The 25,980-nt window shown below is 54.2% G+C and overlaps 1 protein-coding gene across 1 annotated transcript in view; it reads left to right on the top strand.

Annotated features, from left to right (window-relative positions):
- LOC309684025 (electroneutral sodium bicarbonate exchanger 1-like) overlaps nt 1-25,980 on the top strand; it is a gene marked incomplete at both ends in the record, with an annotated part of 195,900 nt that overhangs the window by 159,916 nt on the left and 10,004 nt on the right. Inside the window, 6 exons of the mRNA XM_082499989.1 lie at nt 22,639-22,720; nt 23,430-23,573; nt 23,977-24,112; nt 24,304-24,464; nt 25,414-25,602; nt 25,749-25,858. Of these exons, the coding sequence (XP_082356115.1) occupies nt 22,639-22,720; nt 23,430-23,573; nt 23,977-24,112; nt 24,304-24,464; nt 25,414-25,602; nt 25,749-25,858 (822 nt within the window). The remainder of the gene's footprint in view (nt 1-22,638; nt 22,721-23,429; nt 23,574-23,976; nt 24,113-24,303; nt 24,465-25,413; nt 25,603-25,748; nt 25,859-25,980) is intronic.

Genomic DNA, 25,980 nt, shown 5'->3' with positions numbered 1-25,980 from the left:
TCCCTCCCTCCCTCCCTCCCTCCCACCCATCCAGTGCCACCGGAGAGGTGGTGTCCCCCCTCCCAGGGCGGGCAGGGGCTGTGCCACCCCATCTAACACCTCAACGCACCAAAGCACCTCACTGGGGGAGGGACCCTGTGCCTGGTAGCCCCGTGCGCCCCAGCACTGTAAGGATGGGGCTGAGCCCCCACCACGGCCACCCTGTGCAAACCAAAGACCCCCACACAGACCCCCCCACCCCCATTCCCCGCGGCACTGCGAGGATGCACAGCCGAGGGGTACGGGGAGGGCTCTCTCCATCCCACAGCCTCCCCCTTCCTCCTCCCTCGCCTCCCAACGCTATCCCTTTAGTTGGACTAACAGAGGCAGAGAGAGAGAGAGAGAGGTTTTATTGTTCTTTTTTTTTTTTTCAATTTTTTATTTCCTAAAAGCCACCGGTTTTCATCCCAGGCACGGCCAGAGGAGCTCGCCCAGCGTTGAGGGGGGGAGGTTGGGCTGCAGCGCACAGCACAGCGGCTCATCAGTTTTTAGAATTAATGTAACGATAACGAAACAAATGGTGATTTTTAAGTTTTCTAAGGACTTTATTTTATTTATTTATTTATTTCATTTCAGAGGGGGTGGGGGCGGGAGGGGGATGTTTGTTTTTTAGCACAAGCCGGCTTTTCTAGAGGTTAAAGGAAAGGCTGTGCTCGGCCGTAAACGCTTTGCGGAAAGATCCCGGTTGCAAGGAGAGAAGGGGGGAAAGAGGGGCAGGGGGGGAAAAACAGATTTCCAAGAGGTTGTCAGCCCAGGGCTGGGGGAAAAAAAACCCCAACACTAGCAAAAATATTAATTTTTTTTTTTAGTTTCAAAAGTAACACACACACAACCCCCAACCCCCGATGACACACACACATCCACACACAAAAACTACCTCAGGCTTTCATACCTCAGCACATTGTGCTTCTGTTCCTTTTAGAGATTTTTTGTGCCTTACAAAACTGATAGCTGGAGCATTATTTTTGTTTATTTTCTTAATAAAAAAAAAAAAAAAGACTTGGAAAACACGCTCTCTACTGACTGCGAGGCGGGAGAAGGAAAGCAATCCCACGGGTGCCAGAGCTCTTCCATAGTCTCCTTCTGCTGGCTGAGAGCCAGGGGCCGTTCCTTCGGAGAAAGCTTGAGAGATGCTTAAAGAGAGAAAAAGAAAAAAACCAAAAGAAAAAAATGGGGGGAGAAAAAAAAAAGAGGGGAAAGAAGAACAAAGAGAAAAAGAGATAAAAGGGGGGAAGAAAAAAGGGGGAAAAAGAAAAAAAGGGAAAAGGAAAAAAGGGGGGGGAAGAGAAAAAAAAAGGAAAAGGAAACAAAAACCCCAAATATAAAAAAAAAGAAAGGTAGAAAGGAAAAAAAAAACAACCAAACCAAGCAAGGAAAGGGGTGAAAGCCCTCAGGCAAGACGAGGGACGAGAACCGGGGGTGAGGTGGCGGTGCCAGCGCCGGCCCCGGGGGCTGTGACACCACACTGCAAAGTGTTCTGTGAAAAAACCAACCAAAACCCACCCAACGACAACATCAAAAACCAAACTCACAAGAGCCTGAGCTCGCTCTCCGTTGCTCTCGTTCCAGTGTCTTCGGGGGGTCACAGCCGAGCTGAGATTGGGGGGTGGTGGTGGTGGGAGTTTGCCCCATGGCTGTGATGGGGGGAGAAGGGGTGGGTGGGAGTGGGGGGTGTCGTGTGGGGTTTTTTTGGGGTGGTGGTGGTTTTTTTGAGGTGGTGGTGTTTTTTTCGCCAGGTGTCGCTTTACCCAGTGGCTCGGGGAGTGTGACGAAACGGGAAAAAGGGCTTCACTGAGAGGTTCAAATTAACAATTTCTTTGGACTTCGGTCACGGGCCCAATACGTCACTATTGCAAGTTCTGTGTGCGCGATGGCGATTACACTATTGCGGTTCAGAAGCAATTAGCGGGATCCACTATTGCGAGCTACAAATGCCCCCGACAAGTACCAACACAAACCACAAGGGCGCTAGATATTAATACCTTAGAAGAGTGCACCAGTCACAAACTCAATCGCATGCCCTATACCGTACGGATGTTTCTTAGTCACTTACCCTCTCTCTCTCAGGTGAGGTCGCTCCATCCCTGGGAAGTTACCCTGTACAGCGTCCTGGATCAGGGGGGGACAGATCTCCTAGGGGCCAGCTGTATCCTTGGAGGATTCCCCATTTGTCTCCCCAGACCCCGCGGTTTATATTTCCTGACTCGGTGAGGGTGCAGGATTATGCCCGAGTGGATTACACTGTCTGGGATATTTCCCTCTGGTGGTGCCATAGCGAAGTCTCTGTTGCCAATTTGTGATGTCCGGCGCTCAACGTCACAGGAGGAGTGGTGGGATGGGACTCGGGGCATTTTGTTTGTTAAGGGCCATTTGGTTTTGGTTGTTCTGTGCCATCTTGAGATAAGCCCGGGCTGAGCTGTTTTGCAGCTCCCCCCACGTTCTCTCTGCACAGCCAAGGCACGGCGGAGATGGAGCTGAGTGGGATGGCAGCTCCCTGCCTCTCACCTCTGGTGCTCTGAAACCGGCTTGGCTGGCTGCTCCCACACAGTGTGTTACTGGCTTGCCCAGCAGGTAAAGAACCCAGATTTGGGACACCACTGGGGTGTCCGTAAGGGGTCCTGGGGGGGACTCTTGCAGGCCAGAGGGAGTCTGGGGCAGTTTTTCAAGGATCTGGGGGTCCCCTCTGGTGCCTCTGGGGAGGGTTTTGTGGCTGGAGAGGGCCGAGCTGGTTTCAAGAGGTGCTTCCTCCCTTTCTCCAGCCCACCCAGCTCCCCCGACACCATCACCCCCCCAGGTTGGTGGGTGCCCGCAGTGCCAGCCTGTCCCACTGGGTCGGGCACTGAGGGGGGCACAGCCCCAGCCGCGGGATGGGAGGAGGACTCCGTCCCCTCCCTCAGCAGCTTCTCAGCTAGCGGATGAAGGAACGGAACTCAAGTCAACACAGGAGAAGCAGGGAGTGTGGGGGAGACCCCCAGATCCTGCCCCAGACCCTCAGCCTGTGCCCTGCCCTGCCTGCGCTGGGCAGCCCTGCCCGCCTGCTGAGGAGGGGGTGCTGCCCACGGGCCCCGATAGAGGAGACAGGGTATAGCGGGCTCTCTTCTCTCTCCTCCTCTGCAGGGCAACCGAGGAGGCAGCACCCACTGGGCTCCCTGCCAACCATATACCATCGAAGCAGTGATGCCTCTCTCTACCCCCTGCCCCCCCCCCCAAGCCCCCAGGTCCCCCTGCCCTCCTCTGCCGCCTATAGGTCCTATCAGTGGGGACAGCTCCTTCTGGTCCAGGCACCCCCCGGGCTCCTGGGCCCCCTGAGGGCCACCCCAAGAGCCCCTGCAGCCTGTGCTCGCTGGGCAACTCGGAGGACTGCAGCAGCCTGTTGAGGAGCAGCTCCTCTCCCCAGAGATCCCTCTACCACTTCCTGGAGCCCTGGCCCAGTGCAGCAACAGAGCCAGTGGTGCTCACACACTCAGGACAACCCCACTCTACCATGGCTGCTGGTGGGGCAGTGGGGAAACTGGGGCTGGTCCTCAGCCAGGAGCCTCCACAGGAGCTGCCAGCAGGGACCGAGAAAGAGTGGGTTCCCAGGCAGGGAACGGAACTGAGCGTGGAAGCATACGCTGTGGAGCTCTGAGCTGCTGCGTGGTGCCAGGTCTATCCAACGTCAGGCAGTATGTTCCCAGGAGATGTCACCGCTAACAACTCTTCCGAGGAAGTGGGGCCGTTTCTGTAGTCGTAGCCTGCCTGGAGAAAGAGCCCCACGGAGCCAATAGTCTGCTGAGCAGCAAGGGAGCAGAGTCGCTGACTCTCAACCAAGGACTGAAATACAGCAACCCACTCTTTTGCCTTCCCCCTTCGCCCGCTGCCTCCCACAGTCACCAGGGAGCTCCAAGTGAGGGGACCCCTCCCCCACTCCCCCAAATCTGCCCAACACCCCCAAAGCTCCCCAAAGACACGGGACTCCTCCCACACATCTCCACTCCCTACACCGACAACCCTGCCTCCCCCCCAAAGCTCCAAAAAGCAGCAGTCCTTAGGGCAGACTCCTTAAGCTGACTCCACAGCTACGGCTCCCCGTCGGCTCTGGGGGAGACAAGGGGGCCCCGGGGCTCTCCGTGGGCTTTAAGGGGGTCCCAGGGCTGCCCACGGGCTCCCAGCAATGCCCGTGCCCACCACCCACCCCCGCTTCAGGGGGCCCAGCGCTGACACCCCCCGACCCATCTCGGGGGTACCTGGGGGGGCTCGGCCGTGGGCTGGAGGCGGGCGAAGGGGGCACGGCCGGGCTGACCGGCCAGGGGGAGCTGAGAGCGGAGCCCAGAGCGGAGCCAAGCGCCCGGCCAGGCCGGCCCCGGGCACCCTGCGCTGCGGCCGGGGCTGCCGCCACCTGCGGGGAGCGAGCGGGGGGTGAGGGGGGGCAGCGGGGGACGGGGGGCCTGAATCGGCCCTGTTCCCTCCGGGGACCCCCCAGTCAGCTCTGCCCCCCCCAAACAGGCCCAGCCCACCCCCCGAGCCCCCCAGCCCGGTCCCGCCACCCCACAAATCCCCCGAACTGGCCCTGGACACCTCCGCTCCTGCCGCTGCCGCTGCCGCCGCCGCCGCCGCCGCCGCCGCCGCCGCCTCCGCCGCCCCGCCCGCGCACGCGCACGCTCCCGCTCCCGCTCCCGCTCCCGCTCCCGCTCCCGCTCCCCTCGGCCCCGGTCCGACCGGGTACCGTCTCGCCCGGTACCGACCATCGCAGCTCCTGACCGCCGACGCACACCGGAAGTGCTCCCCTTCGCGTCCGCCCACCCGCGCATGCGCCGAAGGGCAAACCCGGGCCACGCCCCCCAGCACCGCCCCCGCCCTCATCACCGCACCACCGCTTCTTTCCGCCTCGGGCAGTGCGAGGCCGAAACCAGCCCAGCGCTTCCCCAAATGCGCCGGGACCCCCCGAAACCAGCCCAGCCTTCCCCAAAATGAGCCGGACAGCCGTCTGCAGAGCTCCGCCAGCCCCCCCGACGGACATCACGGGGATGGGGGGAAAGAAAACAACCAGAAAGGTACTGAAAATAACGTGGAGACGGTGCTTAGAGATCCTTCTGAGAGGCAAAACCCGGGCTTTATCCTCATTTTTGAACACGGGGTTTCGCAGTGTTTCGCGGGCAGTGGTTATCCAGGGGCATCAGCTATCCCGGGAAGCGAACGTTCCCATCCCGTGTGGCAAAAATCCACTCGCATGAATAACTCAGACAAAACCCGCCCACAAAAGGACAAGAGGCACCTTTGGTCCCCCTTTGCTTGAAGCTTCGCTAAAACTGTATACTCAGATTGGCCCTGTCCTGCAGTTTCTTTCCCAGAGTTTTGCCCCAAACCCACGCTTCTAGCCCCGCTCCCCAAGCCCTCCCTCGGGGCCCACCACCTTTCCCCAGCCCAGCCTGTCCTTAAAGCTTTTCTTTCCACACACAGCCCTTTCCACTCACCTCCCTCCGGGGCCTCCTCTCTCACAGGCACCTCACAGCCCTGCAAACCTCCCTCTCACGAAAACCCATTCCCCCCTCGCTCCCCCCTCACGCAACACCTATTCCCCTCACACACTCGCTCCCACCCCCCCCACCATCCTCTCTTCCTCTCTCCTCCCCCTCCCCCCATCTTTCGCCCCCCCTTCCCCTCTCCTCCCATTCAAAATGGCCCTTCCCTCCCCCTCTCGCCTTTTCCTGCCTCAGCCCCCGCCCCCCGCTCAGGTGACACCGCACACAGCCGCCATGAGGCGCGGCGGGGAGGGCCGGGGCTGTGAGAGGCGATGGCGGGGAGGGAATTTTTTTTCCTCTTCTTTTCATCTCCTCAGGCTTCGGGCAGCCCCGCGTGGGCGGCTGGAGATCCCCCCCTCCCCTTCCAGGAGTGGCCCCGGCCCTGGGGCGGCCCCGCCTCCCTCCTCCCCACAGGCTCTCCTCAGGGAGAGCCCTCAGATCTGTCCCCTGGGCGGCCCCACAGCCTCCTGTGTGTCCGGGAATGGGGTTTCCCTCAGGGAGAGCCCCCAAATCCATCTCTGTTATTGCCCTACAGCCTCCTGCATGGCTGGGAGCAGTGATTCCCTCAGGGATAGATCCCCCCTCATCCCCAAACCTATCCCCAGGGCGGCCCCACAGCCTTCTGCATGGCTGGGAGCAGTGTTTCCCTCAGGGAGAGCCCCCAAATCCATCCCCAGGGTGGTCCCACAGCCGCCTGTGTGGCCAGGAACGGCATTTCCCCCATGGATGGAGCCCTCTCCTTCCCCCTACCCCACTCCTGGGCAGCCTTTTCCTCCCTCCCACCTTCTCCCCACACCTCTGCCAGGGCTGGGAAAACACTCCTGCCCTTTCTCTTCCTGCGGGTTTTGAGTAGAGCCCCCTGTCTTCCCAGCCCACACGTAGGGTCTGGGCAGCTCCACGCCTTGTGTTTGAAGCGGGAATTGGGATATTTCAGTTTTCTTCTGCGATCAGGCATGGTTGTGAAAGGGCCAGTTGTAGTGGTTAGGCTTTGGTGGGTGAGTAACAGCAAATCTTATTGAACTTTTCCTTTTTTTCAGATTTTGTGTAGGGGGCTCGTTGTCCTCGCGCCCGCGAGTTCTGCTCCAGGTCAAGCGAAGCCCCATGGAACTGGCCCTAAGGGCGGCGGCGGCCATGGACCAGCGCCCCTTTGGCGTCGAGAACGTGGTTTATTTTGAGGTGAATCTCCCTGTTTTTCTTGAAAAGCGGGGGTCTGGTTTGTAGCGAGGCTTAAAACCCCGGGTTGTGCCTGAGTGTGGGGCTGATTTCAACCTCAGGGGCTGCGACTCCGTCCTCAGGGGCTCCGACTCACAGCCCTGGCAGCACCGTCAGCGCGCCAGGCTTGGCATTCTCTTGTATTTTGAAGGGTTTCTTACGGATCGGCAGCAGCCGGGGATATTTAGCAGCTGTGTATTGGTGGTGGAATCCGTGTGGTGAAAAGATCTTTGGGGTAAAGAGGTGAATAGGTGGTTTGTTTTTTTTTTCACCTCGAGAATGTTTCTTGTTGCCTTGTACCTGTAAAAAGATGTTCAAGTCGTTAAGGTGTTCAAATCGTTTCATAAAATTACCCCCTAGACAGGAATATGTTTTGTGGTTGGTTTGGGTTTTTTTATAAGAGTCCTTTCAGCCTGCTCTCCAGGTGGAAATGGGCAATGCAAAGGCATTACAATGATAGATTTGCTAAATATGTTGCCGAGGTCTATATTAGTGGCTTTCCCTGAAGCGGGGAAAAGACGTCCTGTTTAATTCTTGTTTGCATTTCAAATTCTCTGTGAAATGGATTAAGCAGAGAGGGCTTCTTTTTGTGGGTCTGCCCTTGGGAGGAGAGCGCCTTTAGGAAAAGGCTTTTCTGGAGGGGACAGAGAACTTAATTGCTGATGTCTCTAAAAGCGCGCCCTGTTTGGGTGCTTTGAATTTTCCAGTGTGGGAAAAGCCGCAGAAGTGTGTATTTCTGTCCAGCTGCAGAGAAATGGGTAATACTGAGCCCTACAATAGCTTGGTTGGTTTTTTTTCCCCTGTGTGATGACTGGTGTGGAGGGAGTTTGTACCAAAGAGTCAACTTCTGATTGTGGGCAGCCCCTGTTTTAGGAAGTGTTGCACAGATTGCTTATCGATGCAACTGCTGCCGCGACTCCCGCACTCCCTGCTGCTGTCAAGCTTTTATTACTTGTTCTGAAAAGCTCTCGAAATACGTGCTGAGCTGCGCGGCTCCCCCGAGCCAGGTGGCCACGGCCACTGCCTCCTCGGCTCCTGTTGGCCATGGCTGACTATTTTCAGCAGGATTCGAGTATGTCTGTGTGCTCCTCCTTCCCTTTTAGCCATCTGTTATTTGAGTTTGGGACTTGGAGGCCTTACTGTCTTCCTGCACTCTGTTTTTTATCACTGTTGACAGTTCTGGATTCACCAATAACAGTACTCAGCGCTTACATCTGGAACGCCCTGAAAACAATGAACTCATTAATCCAGGGCCAAAGGTTTAGAAATAAATGGAACAAGGTCAAGCCTTGGGATCTTTAGTAACGTGATTCGGAGCCTCTCACCTGGCTTCTTGGTGGAGCTGGCACAGAGGTCGGTGATAATCCAAAACTGCAGAGCGAGCTGGGTGCCCGTGGAAGGGGAACTGCACTCTCAAGTGGAAATACTTGGGGTCTCGTTGCCTGTGGGAGGGAAAGGGCCGTCAAGAGTCAACCTAAAGGAACTTCTCACCTTCAGAGGTCGCACTCTGGAGGTGACGGTTAATTGAGGGGAGTCGTGGAAGCGTGCCTTGCTGAGCAACATGCTGCTGCCGGCCCGAGACTAAATGTCTCCAAACTTTGGGGTTGGTTTAAGTGCTCTTTGGTTATTAGCTGGATGTCACTCTTACAAGCACCTCTTGCCCTGTCTGGAGGGGTTTGCTGCTGCCTCCTGCATTGGGCCGAGGGGACCGGCAGCCTTCAGGACAGGGACTTTCTCAAGTGCAGAGGTTAAACCCAGTGTGTGCTGCTTAAAAACTGCTCTGGGTGTTAGTGCGGCGGTCACGGTGAGAAATGTGTTGGCTTAGGGGAGCCTGAGATTTGCATTCCTCTTAAGTGCGGGGGATTTTGGGGAGCCTGGGTGGTACAATCCCCTTCCTGCTCCCAGATTCCTGTCGCTGACCCGTCAGCGGGGTGTTAGCAGAGCTGATGCCCGCAGCAGCTGAGGGTCGGCATGATCCCGGCATCGACAGAGCTCTGGAGCTGAGGAATGGGAGCGTGGCCCATTTCCATCACGGCTTGTGAGGGAAATAGTGTGGTTTGATATAGCCGGGGTGCGTAAACGGGGATTCCTCTTTGCACGTGTGCTTACAGGGTGCGCACACGTGTGTTACTTGGAGTGTTTCTTAATGCCTGTGAAGCTTTACGAGATTGGTTAATGAGCGTTGCTTTGCTGCGCAAGTGCAAAGTGTTATTTTCATGGAGAAACCAGCTCAGATGTTCCCTTTATTTTTCTTTTTTTAAAGGCAGAATGCCTATTTTAAAGCTTTCCTTGCAGGCAGAATGACATCTGCTTTTGAGGATTGTTTCTTTCCCTGCAGGGTGGGAAAATTCTATAGCCTGGCTAAGGCCGCAGAGGAAGAAAACTTGTCAGTTTCCTGGAGCAAACTGCAGTTTGGAGAGGGGGGTGGTTTGCCAGAGCGCCTTTTAGCACCTCGTCGGGCGCATTTCTTTTCCCTGGGGGGGGCTGAGGTTTAACATCGCCTTTTCATTTGCCTAGCTTTTGGTTGTATGAATTAATGGGTGTTTCAATGGGAACCACAAGACCTAATTTCTCAGTTGCCGTCTTAAAAACTGTGCAGGGACGGAAGTGGGACAGGGAGGTGACCGGAGTGAAACGCTGAAGGCTGTTAAGGCTGGAATAAGGAATGGCAGGGCTTGTTCTGGTCACCCAATATGACAATAAAAGGCCACAAGTTCCTCGTGGAGGTAAAGAACCGACAATCTGGGAGGGCGTTCAGGGATTTGCCTCATCGAAGGGTTTCCAGGGGAATATGGGGGTCACTCTCCATCTCGTTCCTGGTGAGCTGCCTGCCTGTTAAGACCGTTACTGCATTATAACCACAGAGACAGGCCCTGAGTTTAGGTTTGGGAAGCCATTAGCTAATTTTGTGGTTAATGCTTTTTTCTTTTAGAGTGAGTCTGTGACTCGGTTCTCTCTGCTGAAGATGAGACACGTCCTTCCCTCTGCTTTGGCAATGGCCGCTTTCCTTGGGCACAGGGACCGCACACCCCTCTGGTCCTTTCTCTGTAAGTAAATTGTGGCTGTGCCGCCTTCCTGCCCGGCCTGGGGAGCTTGTCCTTTACTGAATGAGAAAGCAAGTTTTTCCCTGGAAGGAAAAAAAGAGATTTAAAAATCTCTGTCCTTCTGTGCAGCACTGCCATCCCAATGCAGCCTCGGGAGAGGCACCTTTCCTCCAGCGCTGGAACCATGGCAGGGAAGGGACCTGCTATATTGTTAGATGGATGAATTTTATTGTTCTTTGGCAAGAAATGAATATGGTGACAATCGTTACCCAGTCCAGCCGGCCTTAGTGGTCAGCCCCCTCCTCCCTTTCCCTGTGGGAAGGCTCCGAGGATCTCCTGGGCTATAGGAACAGGCAGGCAGTAAGGATGCTGTGCTGGGAAGCTTTGACTGCCTTTGCTATCTTCCTCCTGTGAATGGAGAGATGGATCCTCAGCACTTTGGAGCTCACCTTCCCCAAACGCTGAGTTTGCCATTTGTTATCCACAAATGATGCGATTTTCTGTGCAGGAAACAGGATTTTTCAGAAATTCCAGCACGGTATGGGAAGAAAACGCTCCTGGAACTTTTAATGCAGGTCATTCCTTTTTGGTGTCGCAATTAAAAAGTGACGTCTGTAACTTTGAAACAAATATTTGTACATATTTGTCAATGGGTGCAATTCACGTAGTCGCTGGAAGGAGAAGGGATCTTAACCACCTCTCTTATTTCAGGCTGTATCCTGATAACGCCAGGGATTGATGTCCCGCTGGGGATTTTTCTCCAATTCCCATCTTTTGCGGCTAATTGAGCGGCAGAGATTTTCCAGCTAGACAGGCAGTGAGCTCTACGGAGGGAATGCGAGTGCAGATCTAACGTTGACTGTGATTAAACTATATTGTTAAAAGACTCCTGCCTTGCAAAGAAAGTCTGGAAAAGTGAAAAAGGATGTGCCTTTCTCCTTTGGGATTGCTTTTGTGGCAGAGGGGATGGAAACAGCCCACTGGGGTTTTGCTCCGCTCCTGGCTTTGGCTTGGAAAAAGCCCGAAACGGCTCAATCCCTGTGGGGCCGACTGTGACCCAGGTGAGGGGCAGCTGTGCCAGGAGATCCGGAGGGTCCATCTCCACACCTTCCGTGTCCAGTGAGAGATTTCCCCGAAAAGAGGGAAGTTCTGGGAGAATGGGGAGTGGTGCAATGATGAGGGTGGCGAGGAAGGCTAAAGGATGGTCTTGATGATTTTTACCGTGAGCGGGTTTTTTCATATATCTTTTGGGCAGAATGGCCGGGGACTTTGTGTTTAGGCCGATGAAGGTCAACTCTAAAATCCGCATTGGGCCATGAGTTCCGGCCCAGCGGTCAGAATAACCGGAAACCCTGGGGAAAGGGGGCTGAGGAGCGGGTGCGTGGTTGGTTCGGCGCCGGGGCTCTGCCAGCCGTCACTGTTGCCGTTGACCTTCTCCCTGTGGATCGGCCACTTCTCCCACTGCCCCACAGCACTGCGGAGGGTCATGGAGGGTTATTTTTGGCTGGAGTATACCCCTGTGCTGGCCAGAAATGGCCAGAGCTAGCCCAGGCTGGGCTTGCCACTCAGGCTGACCTCATGATGCCGGTTGCCGGCCTCCCGCCTTCTGCACAACATTCCGACGGTGGTCTTGGCCCACCGTTGCAGCTCTTCTGCTGCTGGCTGTCGGTCTCGGAGTGAACTTTGCGAGTTTGCTCAGCGTTTTGAGGAAGGAAGCGGCAATTTTCTTGCCCGATGGGGCGCAAAAGGGCTCACGTGGTGGAACGGTAATGCTGTTGGTGGCGAGAAGGGGCTGTGGGAGTTGTCAGAGGGCAGTTGGTGATGCTGTGCTGGGAAATAACTGCCATACCTGACACGTCCCCTCTTTCGAAGCGGGTGCGTGCTATCGTGCTGTTCCCAGCTCTCCTTCCTCACCTCCTCTGCCTTAACAATTTCAGTCATGTCAACATTGGCAGCGACTTTCAGGCCGAGATCCCAGACCTGCAGGACAGATCCCGGTTGGAAGAGGAGGAGGAGGGAGCATCGCTAGTGTGGAAGCCCTGGGGAGACATCGCAACGAACCTGGAAACAAAGGACAGAGGTTTCTCTTAACGCTTTTCTTGTCAGTTCCCCCCCGAGATACTAAGGGTCGAAAACTGCACGTTTTCACAGCAGCTGTTTGTCCATTGGGACCCTCTCCCTCCTTTCCTTGACTGCCTTCGTGGCTGGTAGCACCCGAGGGTGCTCAGATCTGATGGGACAGTGAACAGATAACTGGTGGCACTCTCAGTCGCGTCCTCTGGGAGAGACGGTCAGGGGTGTTTGTAGCTGTCCCACCTCAACTGCAGCGACCTCGGTAGAGGGGAGATCTGTCTCTGGAGCTTCTGGTCCCAAAGCTGCTCTGAAGGGAGAGAGAGCGATAGTGGATAACCTGCCTTTTTTGCAGTGGCTTTTCTGGGTCTCCAGTCTGTGTGCTCTGTTTGCCCTCGGCCTTGTATCGTACCTTTTCCTCTTTCTTGATGGGAACTGACTTTCTGTTGGTTTTTGTTGCATTTCTAGTGACAAATCTGCTCAATTTCGCCTGCTCCAATGTGGTGCCGGGGGGAAGAGGCAACCTGGAGCACGCCTTGCACCGCCTGCATGAAGCCCTGGTAAGAAGCAGCTATTTTCGAATTCCTGCTGGAGTAGGACAGACTTAATTACTGGGGTGAGCTGGGAGTCGCTCCTGAGTTTTCTGTTCCACAGGCTCCAGTCCCTTTGCTAAAGGGGCAGAGTTCTTGCGTGCTGCCTGTTGGCCGCCGTCTGCATTAAGGTCTTGTGGGATGACAGACCCTGTGTATCAATAAGAGCTTGTTCTGTCTCTTGTCAATTCTGACAATTTGGAGAATAGAAGTCCTCCTACTCCTGCAGGCAGCTCTGCCTGCAGCAGGGACGAGCCCAGAAGGACTCCAGCAGCAAGCAGTGGCCGTTGGGGTGCCACAGCTTGGTCCCCGGAGATCTGCGCGGGTTCTGGTTTCTTAAAACACATCAGTGTGGATTGAGGAAATATTCCCATCGACTGCCGTGGGCGGAGGTGACCCCGACGCGCTGTTGCTGAGCATCGACTGAGCACCGTCTTCCCACAGTGGGCTGAAGAGTTGAGGTCCCTCCTGAGGGGGAATCTAAGTCTTGTTCTCTGAACTCCTGCAGGAGGGTCTGGAGATGTTGCAGTCTGGGGCACCTCAGCGACCTGAATCCCATCCCCTGGCTGATTATCATTACGCAGGTAAAGTGGAAGCAGAGCTTGTTGCTTCTCCGTGAATGCGAGCGGGTACTGCCGTTCCCTTTGTTCTGATTGAAAGAAGTGATTTTTAAAAACGTGCGAGCAACGGTTCATGTTCTTCGGGGCAGGGAAAATAGTTGTTTTAATCTGTTCCGGGGGTCTTTTGGCATGGGGAGTGCCTTGTCCCTGTGTTCCAGCCCACTGCTGTCCTGTACAGTGATGCCCCACGCTGCTGTACGCTCCTCCTTTTGCATGCCGGCTTCACGGCAGCTCTGCTGGCAGCCATAACTGCTCGTGCTAACGAACTCCCTGCGGCATTGGCTAATCACTTTCCACAGGAGGAGAGATGTGGATGTGTGATGAATAACTTGTGCGGATTTCAGGTAGGCTGCGAGTGGTCTAATCATTTGCACGTGGCTATTTCTTCCCAGGCTCAGACACTTGGACGCCCCTGGAGGAGCAGTTGTTTAAAGAGGCTTTTTATGTGCATAAGAAGAATTTCCACCTGATCCAGAAGAAGGTAAAGCCGTTAGACCAAGGCGGGTTGCGGGTTGTTAGTGTGGAGGGGAGTTTTAACCCAGAAAAGTCATCTTTTGAACGGCGTGTCGGAATCCTGTCCTTGGGATGCAGCTTCATGCTAAAAAGACACCGGTACGAAACATAATTTTCCTAATGTGTAATTACCAAAGAAATTGAATCTCTCCGGTACAAAATATGGGAAATATTAAAAGAATAATGACACATTCCGCTGACCATCGGCGTATAACGTACAGTTCTGCCCTCCCAAGGCTTCTTTACGGCCCTTTCAGAAGAAGGGGGCTCGTTTTCGGCCTGATCTCACCTGTGCATTGTGCTGTGGGGACTGCAGACAGAGGGGGGGACAGACAAAGAGCACTGGATAGATTTGTTGTGGGTCTGTGCCTTCAGTGTTTTCCTGCAGTATTTCCCTCATCGATCGCTTCTGTTTTTTTCCTGACAGATTCAGACGAAGACCGTGGCCCAGTGTGTGGAATATTACTACACCTGGAAAAAATACATCAGGTTTGGCGCCACCCGACCAGGACAGACAGCCAAAAGGCTCCAGCGAGGCACGGATGAGGTGGAGGCGGCTGAAGAGAAGGTAAGAGAACTGCCGGGGGTGGGTGCGAGATGCCCCATGGACGCATTGTCTCGGGCTCTGGGAAACGATCCCCTTCGCATTAAACTTGCTTCTGATGATTTTCGGGGATGTTTCATGACGTCCCAGTGCTCCGTCACAGGAACTGCCGGTGATCCGCCTCTGTGTGGGTCTTGCCAAAATGTTCCTTGCCAGGAAGCAGAAATGTGGCTCACAGAAATACATATTATTTAGGGGTTTTTTTGATGGCAGCCACTGGGTAAGCATGTCACTTCAGTTCTCTGTAATTCTACTGTTCTGCTGAGGACAGTAGAAATAATATGGTTTTGCTTTCACCATCTGTCTTTGCACCCCATCCTCCCCGTCGAATTTCAGCATTGTTTTGGCTGTTTTAGCGTTCGGAGGAGCTCAGCGGGGCAGGCTGGGGCTGATAGAACGCGTTCCACCCAGCACACAAATAAACCCCTCACTGCCTGGGCCGTTTGGGGATGTTTCCAGCCAGTTTTTCGCTTTAGCTGTCCCCCTTGCTGAGGAGCAGGAGAAATGAGCACAAGCTGTCTGGTTTACAGGCTGGTTGCAGCCCAAAGAAGAGGCGCCGGCTTGGGCCCACCAAGAAGCAGAAGAGCAGCGAAAAGACGCCCCGTGGCACAGGCAGTCCCTCCCGCCATCCCGGGGACGCTCCGCGCGGGGTTGGAGGCGCAGGCGATGCAGCTGGGTTTCCCTGCGGGCAGTGTGGAAGGTGAGCTGCTCGCTTTTTCTTCTTGAAACTCACTGCTTTGGGCTCAAACAGATGGAAACTCTCCGAGATGGCTGGGGGGGAGCAGAACTAAGGGCAGCTGGAGGATTCCCACTGTCCCGCCGCCACCTGCTGCTTTTGTTGGACTTTTAGCTGAAACCGCTGTGTTTTCCTGTGCCTTTGAACGCCTCACGGTCTCTTCCCTGAGGTGTTGGGGCACCTGTCCCATGCCGCACATGGCCACGTGTTGTCACCACCATTTGTTTAATAGCCGCTTTTCCTCTGCGCCTGTTGGAGCAACGAACCTGTCGGGATTGTTCCTGCTCAGTTCCATCCTCCTCCCGTCTCCCCTGCACTCGGGGCTCCTCCGTCTCCCGCTGACTGCAGCCTCAACGGTTTCTCTCTCTCTCTTTGAAGGCCCTTTCCTCCCATTACAGGCTCGGGGCGGTTCATCTCCTTGGGCGAGAATCCCAGCGTTTCTCCTTTGTTTGGCTGAGAAAAAGGTTCCACTGAAGTTCCTTCTTGCGGTTTGCGGCCCGAGGTCTCCCGCGCTGCAGTCGCTCGTGCCAAGCGACATTGCTCGTGCCACGCAGAGCCACTCGAGTTTCAGTCCGACCCGATTTTGATCCATCGTGATGTTAATTCTCCTATTTTAATCCCCAATGATCTGCCGTGTTTAACCAACGAGGTCCCACCCAGCCGGGGGTACCGGCAGAGACTGTGTGGCACCACGCAGCAAAACGCACAAGAAACTCACAAAATTAGAAGTAATAAAACGTCGTCTAACAAATTTTTTTTTCTTAGAAAAGGAGTTAAAAATCCCCGTTTGTTTTTTCCCTTCCAGGGTGTTTGGGACAGTCAACGGGAGGAACGCGCATGTGAAATACCATCGCCCACGGGAGGATCGGAAGGCCCTGGGGACGTCTTCAAAGGGCGGCGAAGCCGGCAGAAGCCCAGAGGGTGACCTCCTCCCTTTGGCAACTGGGCAACTGCCGGTTCAGCCCAGCAACCAGGTCCCTTTCCACCACTAAGAAAACCCCACCCACCATCTCTCGCCTCCAGCAGCGCCTGAGCTCTGCGGAGGGTCCACCACCACGAGGTCACCCCCGCTCCAGAAAGACCCAGAAGATAAGAACAGCAGAGAATAAGGTATTGTATTTAATAGTGTTTCCCCCTTAGGTGATAGTGACGTATAGATTTTCGGTCTTAGTTAGGCATCTTTTAGCTCTTAGTTTTAGGCTTTAGTGTTGTTCTGATAGGAGTAAGGTTTGTTGTTCTTCTGAGAGGAGTAAGGTTTTTTTTTTATGTGTTCTCCTCAATTTATTAAATTGAGCTGTTGAACGTTCAAGTCCTGGGGCTGCTCTTGCTGGGTTTGAGCCAGAAATAATCGAAGCCGTCAAAACCCGTTCTGTGCGGTTGGTGGTGCGAAGCAAAGGAGAACCTGGGCCTGCGCCACACAGTGCTGTTCCCGGGTTGGTTTTCCCACTGGAGAGCGCAGCGGCACTGCCATGACAAAGCCGGCAGCAGGATTGGGGCGGGTGAAGGCATTGGATGTCTGCGAGGCCTCTTGGTTATTTGCCAGAGTCGGCGTTGGCCTTTCGTGCTGCGCTGTAGCGCCCATCGGTGTTCGTTTGCACAAATAACGCAGCGTTTGGCAGTGACAATGGTGGTTGGGTTAGTTCAGGGAATGACATCTAAAGAAGGGGGCTGGTCTCTGCTGGCGGTGTACCGGGAGGGAGAAAAGGTTTACTTTTCGTTGCCAGGCCACCTGATTTTCATGGCTTTGGTTTTTTGTTTGTTTGTTTTTTTTTGTTTTGTTTTGGTTTGTTTTTTTTTTTGTGTGGCTGAATATTCCCGCCCGGTTGAAGCAAATCTGTATTTTGGTTCTGTTTTCTCTTTAAAGTATTGATCTTCAGGTCTGGGCCATGGTAAACTTCTTTCCCCGAAGCGCCTGCTTTGCAGAGCGGGTACGAACATTCTCCTTTTGTTTCCCATCACTTGTATTTATAAAAAAACTACCCTAAAAGTCAGAAGAGGCATCGGCGTGTTCACACCTCTTCCCTAAGCCTGCTCCTCACTGCCGGTGCTGCCCAAGCGATGCCAAAAAGGCGGGAGTTTGGGAAAAATACCCGGCACCCTATCTAACTGTGGTGTCCAAAACCCCGCGGGTCGATTTAACCCCCCACTGACCCAGGGAAGGGCTCCACGTGCCAGTTCCTGTTCCAAGTCTTGTTGCTGTTTCACATTGATTCTAAAAAATCAGAATGTGGATGCAAGAACAGAATTTGGACCAGATTCTCCGGCACCAGGACAGTGCACCGATGCTCCAGGGCGCTTTCCCCAGCAGCGAAGGCCTGGTCTGGCAGGAGGGCGGTGGCGGGGATGGCGAGGTACTGCCGGCTCAGCCGCCCCACGGCCGGGAAGCGATGCTCGTTCTTCTTCCACCAGCGCAGCAGCTGGTGCTGCGCTTGCAGAGGGGCTCCAGGATGTAGTTTTCCAGTTGCTGGTGGATCTCGGGCATGCTCTCCATCGGGTCCTACCCCAGAAGGATGTCGTAGCTACTCTGAGACGGGGCGCTGGCGCATGGGTCCTTGCGAGCAGGCAGCTGGCTGCCGGCATCTGCGCCCGTGGCTTTGGAATCTGAGTTTGGCACCCCAAACTGGGTGGCAGATGGGGACTGGTGGTTGCAAACCCACAACAGCGTGGTTCTCACTGGCTGGTGCAACTCGCTTCTCAGGCTGGGGCTGAGAAACTGCATCTCCTTGAAGCGCGGGTCCAAAACAGAGGCGATAACTGCTGGGCTTTCGAGCACTTTCTCGAATGCAGTTCCCTTCAGTTTGGAAGACGGCAGAACACGGAGAATGGCATTACACGCGATCTCCTCCTTGGTGTATTGATTGGACAGGGAATCAGTCAAAAGAGAAAATAAGAAAAATTAATTTGTTTTCTACTTGGATGGCAGAAATCTACGAGAGGCAATAGAAGTCGGATGGTTGAACAAAATCTTGCATGGCTTTGAGTTTGCCCTGAGCTGACAGCTGCAAAGCCTATTGTGAAACCTACTCATTTTTGTGATCGTAGTGATTTTTGTTTGTGTTTTGTTTGGATGTCTTAAGAGTATCGTTATCAAGCAATTATCTCCCCCCCAGCCCCGCCATGCCCACCAGCAGCAACGGGCCGATGGGATCCTCAGCTGTCAGGTGGGGGGCAGCGGCACCAGGGCAGGGAGGGCGATGCCTGGTACCCCCGGGCGGGCCGTGCCGCTGGTGTGGCTGGAGGATGCTCCATGGCTGCTCACTGCGGCATTTCTCATGGCTGGGGGGAAACACGTTGGGAGCAGGGGGTGGGGGTGAATGGGGGAGGCAAAGCATCTGCAAGGGGCTGTGAGGGCCATGGAAAGGGGAGTGAAGGGCATCTGCAAGGTTGGAGGGGGTAAGGAGGGTGGTAGGTGTCTAAAATAGGGTGCTGGGGGTGTGCAAGGAGGGGGGACAGCAGGCCGCTGAAAGGGGGTGTAAGGCATCAGCAAGGCATCTGCAAGGCAGAGGGGTGGGGGCTCAAAGGGGGAGGCGAGGGGTACCCAAGTTGGGTGCGGGAGGGATGTGAGGAGGGGAGGAAGGCACCTGGGCAATGCCTGTTGGGGGTCTCCCCACCAGACCCCCCCTCCTCCGCATCTCGATGTGACCCCCTGGTGATGCTGTGGCCCTTCAGAGCAGGGGGACAAAGGCCACTGTCCCCACAGAGCCCCATGCCACCCGGTCACCTCAGCTATTGTCCCACCGGGCGCTTGCACGGATGCGCCCGGTGTTGGGGTGCAGGCAGGAGGTGGCTGGGTGGTCCCCCCCTCTTTCTGCATCTCCTTGGCCCGGGGGAGGGCCTGTCCGCCCCCCCGCTGCACCCATGGGACCCAGCTGCAGGAGGTGCTCTTGGGGGCAAACGAGAGGTGGGGAATTAATTAATCTGCCCTGAAATTACAGCTCACAGGAAAGACTGAGAGGAATTTGCGTCTCTGCCAGCAAGGGAAGACGGTCACGTCCTGGTGATGCTCAGCTGTGACCTGCATGTGTCCCCCCCTCACAGCCCCACTTTGGGGCTCTGGAGATGTGTCCTCTCCCAGGTCCAGTCCCCGTCACAGCCCAAATCCTGGCTCAGGAGCCGGAGGGGTCCCTGCAGGGGACGGTGCTGACCCCCACGATAGCAAAGGAGGGAGCCACAGGACCGGTGGCTTCGTCTGGGTAGGATGGAGATGGAGAGGGGCGAGGAGGGGGGTCTCCTGCTCCACCACTAGAGCAGCTCCCCCAGTTTGGCCCCTCATCCCCTTATAACACTGGGATCAGTGTTATTAATTACACTTTGTGCGAGATTAATTACATCAATCCTCCCTCCTGCTGCTGGTGGCCAGTCCAGCTTGCGAGTGACGGAATGAGGGGGCTGAGATGGGAAGTTTGCCTGCTCGTGCGATGCTTTTGGCCTCCCCTGGCACCGGGAGGACTCAAAGCCGGACCTGAACCTCTGCTTTGTGCTTTTCCTCATCCTCAATTACACCAAAGCTCCCCCAGGGAAAGATTTTTCTTTCTAACTGGAGGAGTTGCACTGAGACAGGTAAACTGAGGCAGGACACTCAAAAGTCCCTCTCTCTCCTGCTGGGACAAAAAAAACCCTGCAGCAAAATAATAATTTGGAGAAGTTTTCTTGAGAGGGAACAACACTCTGCTCCGAAACTCAAAAGTGAGCTTGCCATCCCCTTTCCCAGCCCAGTTTCGATGATTTGATGTTTTCCAGGCGCCTGGCAGCAGCGGAGAAGGACAAAGAGGGAAGGCGAAGTGTCTGCAAGTGCTGGTACCCATCCTGGGATAGGATAATTTGCTTTCTGGAGGCATCTCTCCATCCTGCTCCATCCCATCCCAAGCCCACGCGTCCACAGATCCCATAGACTTATTAAATCCTTAAATCCTCCAGCGATTTCCTCAATGAAATAACCTTTCTGAGTCCATTTGGGTGTCTTAATTGGGAAAAAGAGGGTTTTGAGTGGCACCGTTTCCTTCGGTGGCATCTCTGTGCGAGGTTTGCCGCGATTTCTGCTGCAACAACTGGGGAAGGGCGATGGGATTCTCGGAGTGTCTTGCCACGGACCCGCTTGGCTTCTTTCTCCTGTATTTGCGCCTGAAGCTTTAATACTAAATAATAAAAAAGCAGCAGAGATCTGAGCTTGGATCCCGATGGGATTTTAACGGATTAGACCTCATTGTCACCCTCCTTCGCTGTGTTATTTTACATCCCATGTCACCTTTCAGGGCGAGCCGGGGCTGTCAACCTTTGTGCTGAGCAGCGCCGGGGAGGAAGTTCATGACAGCAAATGAATCTGTAGGCTGGAAATGAGGGATTAGCTCCGCTCGGAACATAAAGTAGGGCTGGAGATAGCTGGCGGAAGCGAGGAGAGTAAAACATGGGGCTTCCCTGGACATTTCCGTACGGCGTAGGACTTGGTCTGGCTAACGAGGGTTTATGGAAGCCGCGAAGGGACGGAGGCTGTGCCGAAGGGAGACCTCCCTGAAACACCCTGATTTGATGCAGGAAATGTTGATGAAGATCAGGGCTGCCCCATAACGGGCATTTCCCCAATGGTTTGTGCCTCACGTGGTCTTTTGGCAGTTTGGGCTTTCAAATACACCCAAACACTGTGTAACACCTTTTGCCCTGCCGAGATGCAGCGTTTCCACCCCTTTTCTCTATTCTGGATAGTTTTTCCTCAAAACAGAGCAGGTTTCTCCCCATCCGCTAAGTTTTCCAAGCGGGATCAGTATTGGGGTGTATAGCTTTAAATAACTGCCGGGGTCACCCTGAACATTCCGATCCCAGCAACGGTCGCTGTTTATGTGCTGGAGATGGTGCAGACTGGGAGTCACTGGGCTGCAGTCGGAGGGTTTGGTCCTCTGATTGATCTGGAGGCTCAGTTATCCCCCAAAACCGGTGACCGACTTGAGGATGAAGCAGGAGGAGCGTCCCAAAATGACACTTCTGGAAGAGTTACAGGTGGGAGGGCTGTGCCGAGGGTCTGCGCATCCCCCAAAAAGGGGGGGAGACTTCCCAAAATCCCAGTGGCATGTCGCCAGAGCAGGGAAGGATGCAGGGGGACGATGCTTTGTGCCCTGCCGGGGGCAGGTTTAGCATCGTGGGTGGGAGCACGGAGCCAAAATGGTTTCTGAGAGAGAAGCAGACTTTCCCCATGTTGCTCGGGGGGGATTTGGGGAGCTGTGATGCCCAAATCGCTCCGTTTATTCCCACTCTGACACCCCTGTAACACACTCAAGCTCGCTATTGTATTTAAATTGCGATTTTATTTCAATTGTGATTGTATCTAAGTTGCGATTTAATTTAAACAGTGATTTAATTCAAATTGGGGTTTTATTTCGGTGGCGATTTTACTTAAATTGCGATTTAATTCAAATTGGTGTTTTACTTAAGTAATGATTTTACTAAAATTGCCATTTAAAGCGATTTGATTAAGCCCCTTTTGTCCCGTGCCTTTTCTGAGGATGGGGTTTGGGTTTTTGAGTTTTTTTTCCGGTAAATCTGGAGGGGAGTAGACGCATTGCTAAGAAGGGACGGAGGGTGGTGGAGATCGGCGTGGGAGAGAGGACGGGAAAGCCACAGGCGCGTCATAATCCGGCTGCCGGGTGACGCGGGCGAGTGCCGGGAGGTGGCGGGGAGGTCGCAGCAAGTCGGCTTTGAAATTAGTACTCGGGGGCCAGAAAAAACTCATTCCCAGATGGGAACGTTTGTTTCTTTTGCTCATTAAATTAACTGGTGAGCGGGAGGTGTGAGCTTTCCGAGTGTCGCTGCTGCGCGGCAGCAGATTATGCCATTCAGTCGAAGCAGGGATTTGGGGGATAAAAAGCAGATTTCTGGTGTTTTGCTCTTCTCTAAAGAGAAGTGTTTCCTGGAGGCCCTTTCAAAGTTGCAGTTGCGACTCGAGTGTGAGACGTGGTTGGGTTTTTATTTCTTTGAGCGTGGTGATCCCGGTGATGCCCTTCCCCAGCCCAGGGGCAAGGGGAGAAGAGAACGCCTGTAATTCTCCTTCAGCTTTTAAGGCACAGATGCTCTTTGTGCAGCGCTGGCAGTGGTATTTCAGCCAAGGAGGGCATTAGCTGTTAGTCTTTGGCTTTTCTTTTGAGGAGAAAAACGCAGTTTTGTGTGGAAAGCAGGCTTGCAGCAAGAGAAGCCCGAGCCTGGTTGGGCTGAAGTCGAAGCTTCACCCTTGCAGATTCTTGAGGGCCTTTGGAGGTTGATGGTGGCCATGTCTTGTGGCCAAGTGCCATCTAGTGAGTCCTGCAGGTATCACTTTTGGAGAATGAAACTGGCTGTGCTCAAAAGTGTGGAGTTGGGTTCCCCCACCCCACTCCACCCCCAGTTTGGAAATCCCTTTTTTAATTTTAATTTTTCGAAAGGAACCACAAGAACGAAGCAGGAGGTTTGGGTTTGGTTTGAAACACTCAACTGTCTCCCCTTTTAGTAAATCCTTCCAGACTCACGGTATATACAATACAGGTGACATTACAGGTGGTTTTATTTGGGTATGGGAATAAAAACCTCCAAGTCTGTGTTTTTAGGGCTGTGCCTGGAGGAGGAGACACACAGACGTGTGATGCTCTTGGGCTCACGTGGCCGCAGGGATGGGTGATGACTGGGAGGACGTAAGGGAGCTCTCCTCACCTGGTCCCAACTTGTATCTTCTTCTCCTCACTAAACAGAGACACGACGAGGAGGCGGTGATTGACCAGGGAAGAACGAGCACCGCTGTCACTATTCACTATGAGAAGGAGGAGCTGGAAGGTGAGTCGGGAGAGGTGCCACCAGCCCCACGCGTTTTTCCGTCGCGCTAAGTCCCTGCCGCGTCCTGTGCTCAGCGTATGCATCACCTGCAGCGAAACGTGGCGTGCTTCTAAATAAACAAGCACAGTTATTTTCACATTGTTTTAATATTATGGCTTTTAGACAGAGGGGAAAAAGCCCCCATGGCATCTGCGGTGTGAGCGTTGGCCACAGAGCTTGGTAGTTCCCAGCTTGTTTTCTCAGAGGCTGCTCTTGGCTTGGAGAGGTCAGGAGAATAATTTGATGGCTGCAGACACAGGGCTGTGATTTTCTTTTTTTTTTGTTCCAGACTTCATTATCACAGGACTGATTGGATCTCCTCTTGTTGCCTTGTGCCATACAAAGATTTTAAAAATAATTACCTTCTGTCGCTGCTTAATGAGCAGGTCTGAGTGTTGTCCAGCCAAAGCTGGAATTTTAGACAAGGGTTGATATTTTCAGGGCACTTTTAGGTGACCCGGAGCCATCGCTTGTTGTTGCTCTGTTGTTGCAAAGTTAGAGTAAAACAGGCTTGGAAAAAAGGATGTCTCTGACATTCAGGGATGCAGTGAAACTAAAATGAAGAGAAGTTGGTGTTTCCTCCTGGGATGGATGCGCTGGTTTAATCGTGGCAGCGGCATCAACCATCTCCGCAATATCGAGAGTGATGCGAACACTGCTTTTTTCGCAGGCCACCGCACCCTGTCCGTGGGCGTGCGGATGCCGCTGGTGAGGCAAAGCCACCGGCGCCACCGGCACCACCGACCCCACCGCCAGAAGCATCGGAAGAAGGAACGGGAGAAGGACTGTGCCCCAATGGAGCAGGGCTACCACTGTAAGTCCCGCCGCAGTGTTCACGAGCCTTCTCGGGGCTGCGTGGGTGCCGGGGTCCTCTGCAAGCAGGTCCGTGTGGCTGATTTGTGTGGTTTGCTGTTCTTCTGAGGGAAAGTGGCATTATTTGGGAGGCAGTTGAAGGCATAATGGATTGAGGCTGGTCTTCCGTAGAGGGATCCTGCCTTTAAAAATGGAAACGTGGGGAAGGAAAGTGGCCCGTCCTTATGCAGAGGTGCAATAGATGCTTCTCCTTCTCCGTGGCTCTGTGCAAGCCTGGCCAGACCTGGGGGAGAGGGGCTAGCCCAATATTTAGGGCTGAACTGGTGCCGATCGATGGCCACTTTGCGTGTGAGCGTGACGGGTCGAATGCAGGTGTGGTAACGGGATTTATCTTCTGCCCCCAGACACCCCATCCCAGCGGGTGCAGTTCATCCTCAGCACCGAGGAGGACGAGCAGCATGTTCCCCACCACTTGTTCACCGAGCTGGATGAGATCTTCCTGAAGGCGGGTGAAGATGCCGAGTGGAAGGAAACGGCAAGGTAAATCCCTGCCGCCGGCTGCAGTGGCGGCCGTGGGCTCTGCCTTCCTCTGTCTGGAACGCGAAGCTTTTGCAGCTGCAGGTGCCGATGCGCGGAGCCTTCTCCTCTTGCCGCCCCGTAGCTGCACCGAAGGGGTTGCAGAGCTGAGGCTGTTTTCTTGCAACGGGGCTGATCGTGCCCAATGTCCGCAGGTGGCTGAAGTTTGAGGAGGACGTGGAAGATGGTGGCGAGCGCTGGAGCAAGCCCTACGTGGCCACGCTGTCCTTGCACAGCCTCTTTGAGCTGCAGAGCTGCATCAGCAACGGGATGGTGCTGCTGGACGTTTGTGCCAACAGCATCGAAGAGATCGCAGGTACTGAGCACGCTGCGTCCCGCCGGGAACGGCTGAGCTCAATTTGCCGTGGTGCCCTTCACTCCCGTATCAAACCCTGCCCCAATGGCACATCCTTTTCCAGAAGTCGCGCGGTGTTTTTAAATCGTGGGTTGCTTTTTGGATGTAGACTGGGTGTACAACAGTCACATCAGCTTTTTCTCCCAGTATGGGAGCCTTTTGAAAGCAATTTGTGGGGTCAGAGAGGCGATTAGAGAATATTCTCTGGCCAGAAAGGAGTGTCAGGGCTTGGCAGGCTGCTCTCAGAAACATGGAGTCTGCGTAAGAGCTGAACCTCCTTAAATAAGCTACTTACTACAAGCTGTTTCCTCCCGTTCTTTGTTTTGTTTTTTTCCTATTGCCTTAACATCCAGGATTTAAGAGCTTTAAAGGCAGAGTTTATATGGCAGGTGACCAAGCAGCATATTTCTGTGGGGAAGATAATTGAAGTTAATTGAAAAAGCGGCTTTGGAGAAATTATCTTTGACTGGCAGGTCTCCATTCAGCCCTTGCAAGAGCTGGAGAAATCGGAGCCGTTATTAGCACGTTTCTCCCTGTGTTTGGCAAATTGCAGTCAGTGGGCAAAGGAAACTCTGGGAAAGCCTGTGCTAGAGATTGCTTATAATTTGTTGAAATGTGTCGAGTCTAGAGAGTCTGTCTAGAAACGCCAGATTGGGCAAAAAAATGTCATTATCTAGGATTGGGAATAATTATCTGAGCGGAGTGATGAATAAGCACTTTGATGATGGCTTTTAGCAAAAGAGAATTCTTCCTTTCGCTGCAAAGGCTGAACTGCGTTAAAACATCTTGCTAAGCAAGGCTGAGCCCGCGTTAGGGTATCCTGCGTGGCGCAGCCTTCGCCGGGGGCTTGAGGGGTCGGGGCTTGGGGACTTTCTGCTCTGACGGCTTCGTTTCCCGTTGCCATCTCCAGATATGATCCTGGGCCAGCAAGAGCAGTCCGCGGGGTTTGATGAGCGCATGCGGGTGAAAGTTCGAGAAGTGCTTTTGAAGAAGCATCACCATCAGAACGAGAAGAAAAGAAACAACCTTCTCCCCATCGTCTGCTCATTTGCTGACATGAGCAAGAAGCAGTTAGACGTCCTTCCCCTCGACAAGCCAGGTGAGGGTTCCTGCAGGGTTTGGTACCCGGTGAGGGTTTCTGCCAGGCTTTGGCACCAGGTGAAGGTTTCTGCAGGGCTTTGGCCCCATTAGACTTCTCCCGGCAAAGGAGAAGTGTCCCGATTGCTCCTTGCCTGTCTTTCTCAGTGTCTTTCTTTCTCCTCCCAACCCAAACACTCATTCCTCATCCATCTCCCACCACTGCAGAAGCTAAAAATGGGGTGAACCGTGACAGCCATGCGATGGATCTAAGCAAGGTGAGACACTCGTAGCTTTCTTATGCTTTTAGGCCAGATTTGCTCTTGCAAACTTGGCTGCAGAGTGTTCTGCAGAGTGCTGTGGGCTTTGCTTTTGGGGTAATGGCCTGAAAATCCCTTCT

Source organism: Vanellus vanellus, assembly GCF_965231255.1.
Source record: "Vanellus vanellus genome assembly, contig: HAP1_SCAFFOLD_68, whole genome shotgun sequence".
Lineage (NCBI taxonomy): Eukaryota > Metazoa > Chordata > Aves > Charadriiformes > Charadriidae > Vanellus > Vanellus vanellus.
The sequence above is the reverse complement of the archived record's forward strand: the minus strand, read 5'-3'. Positions and strand labels throughout refer to the sequence as shown.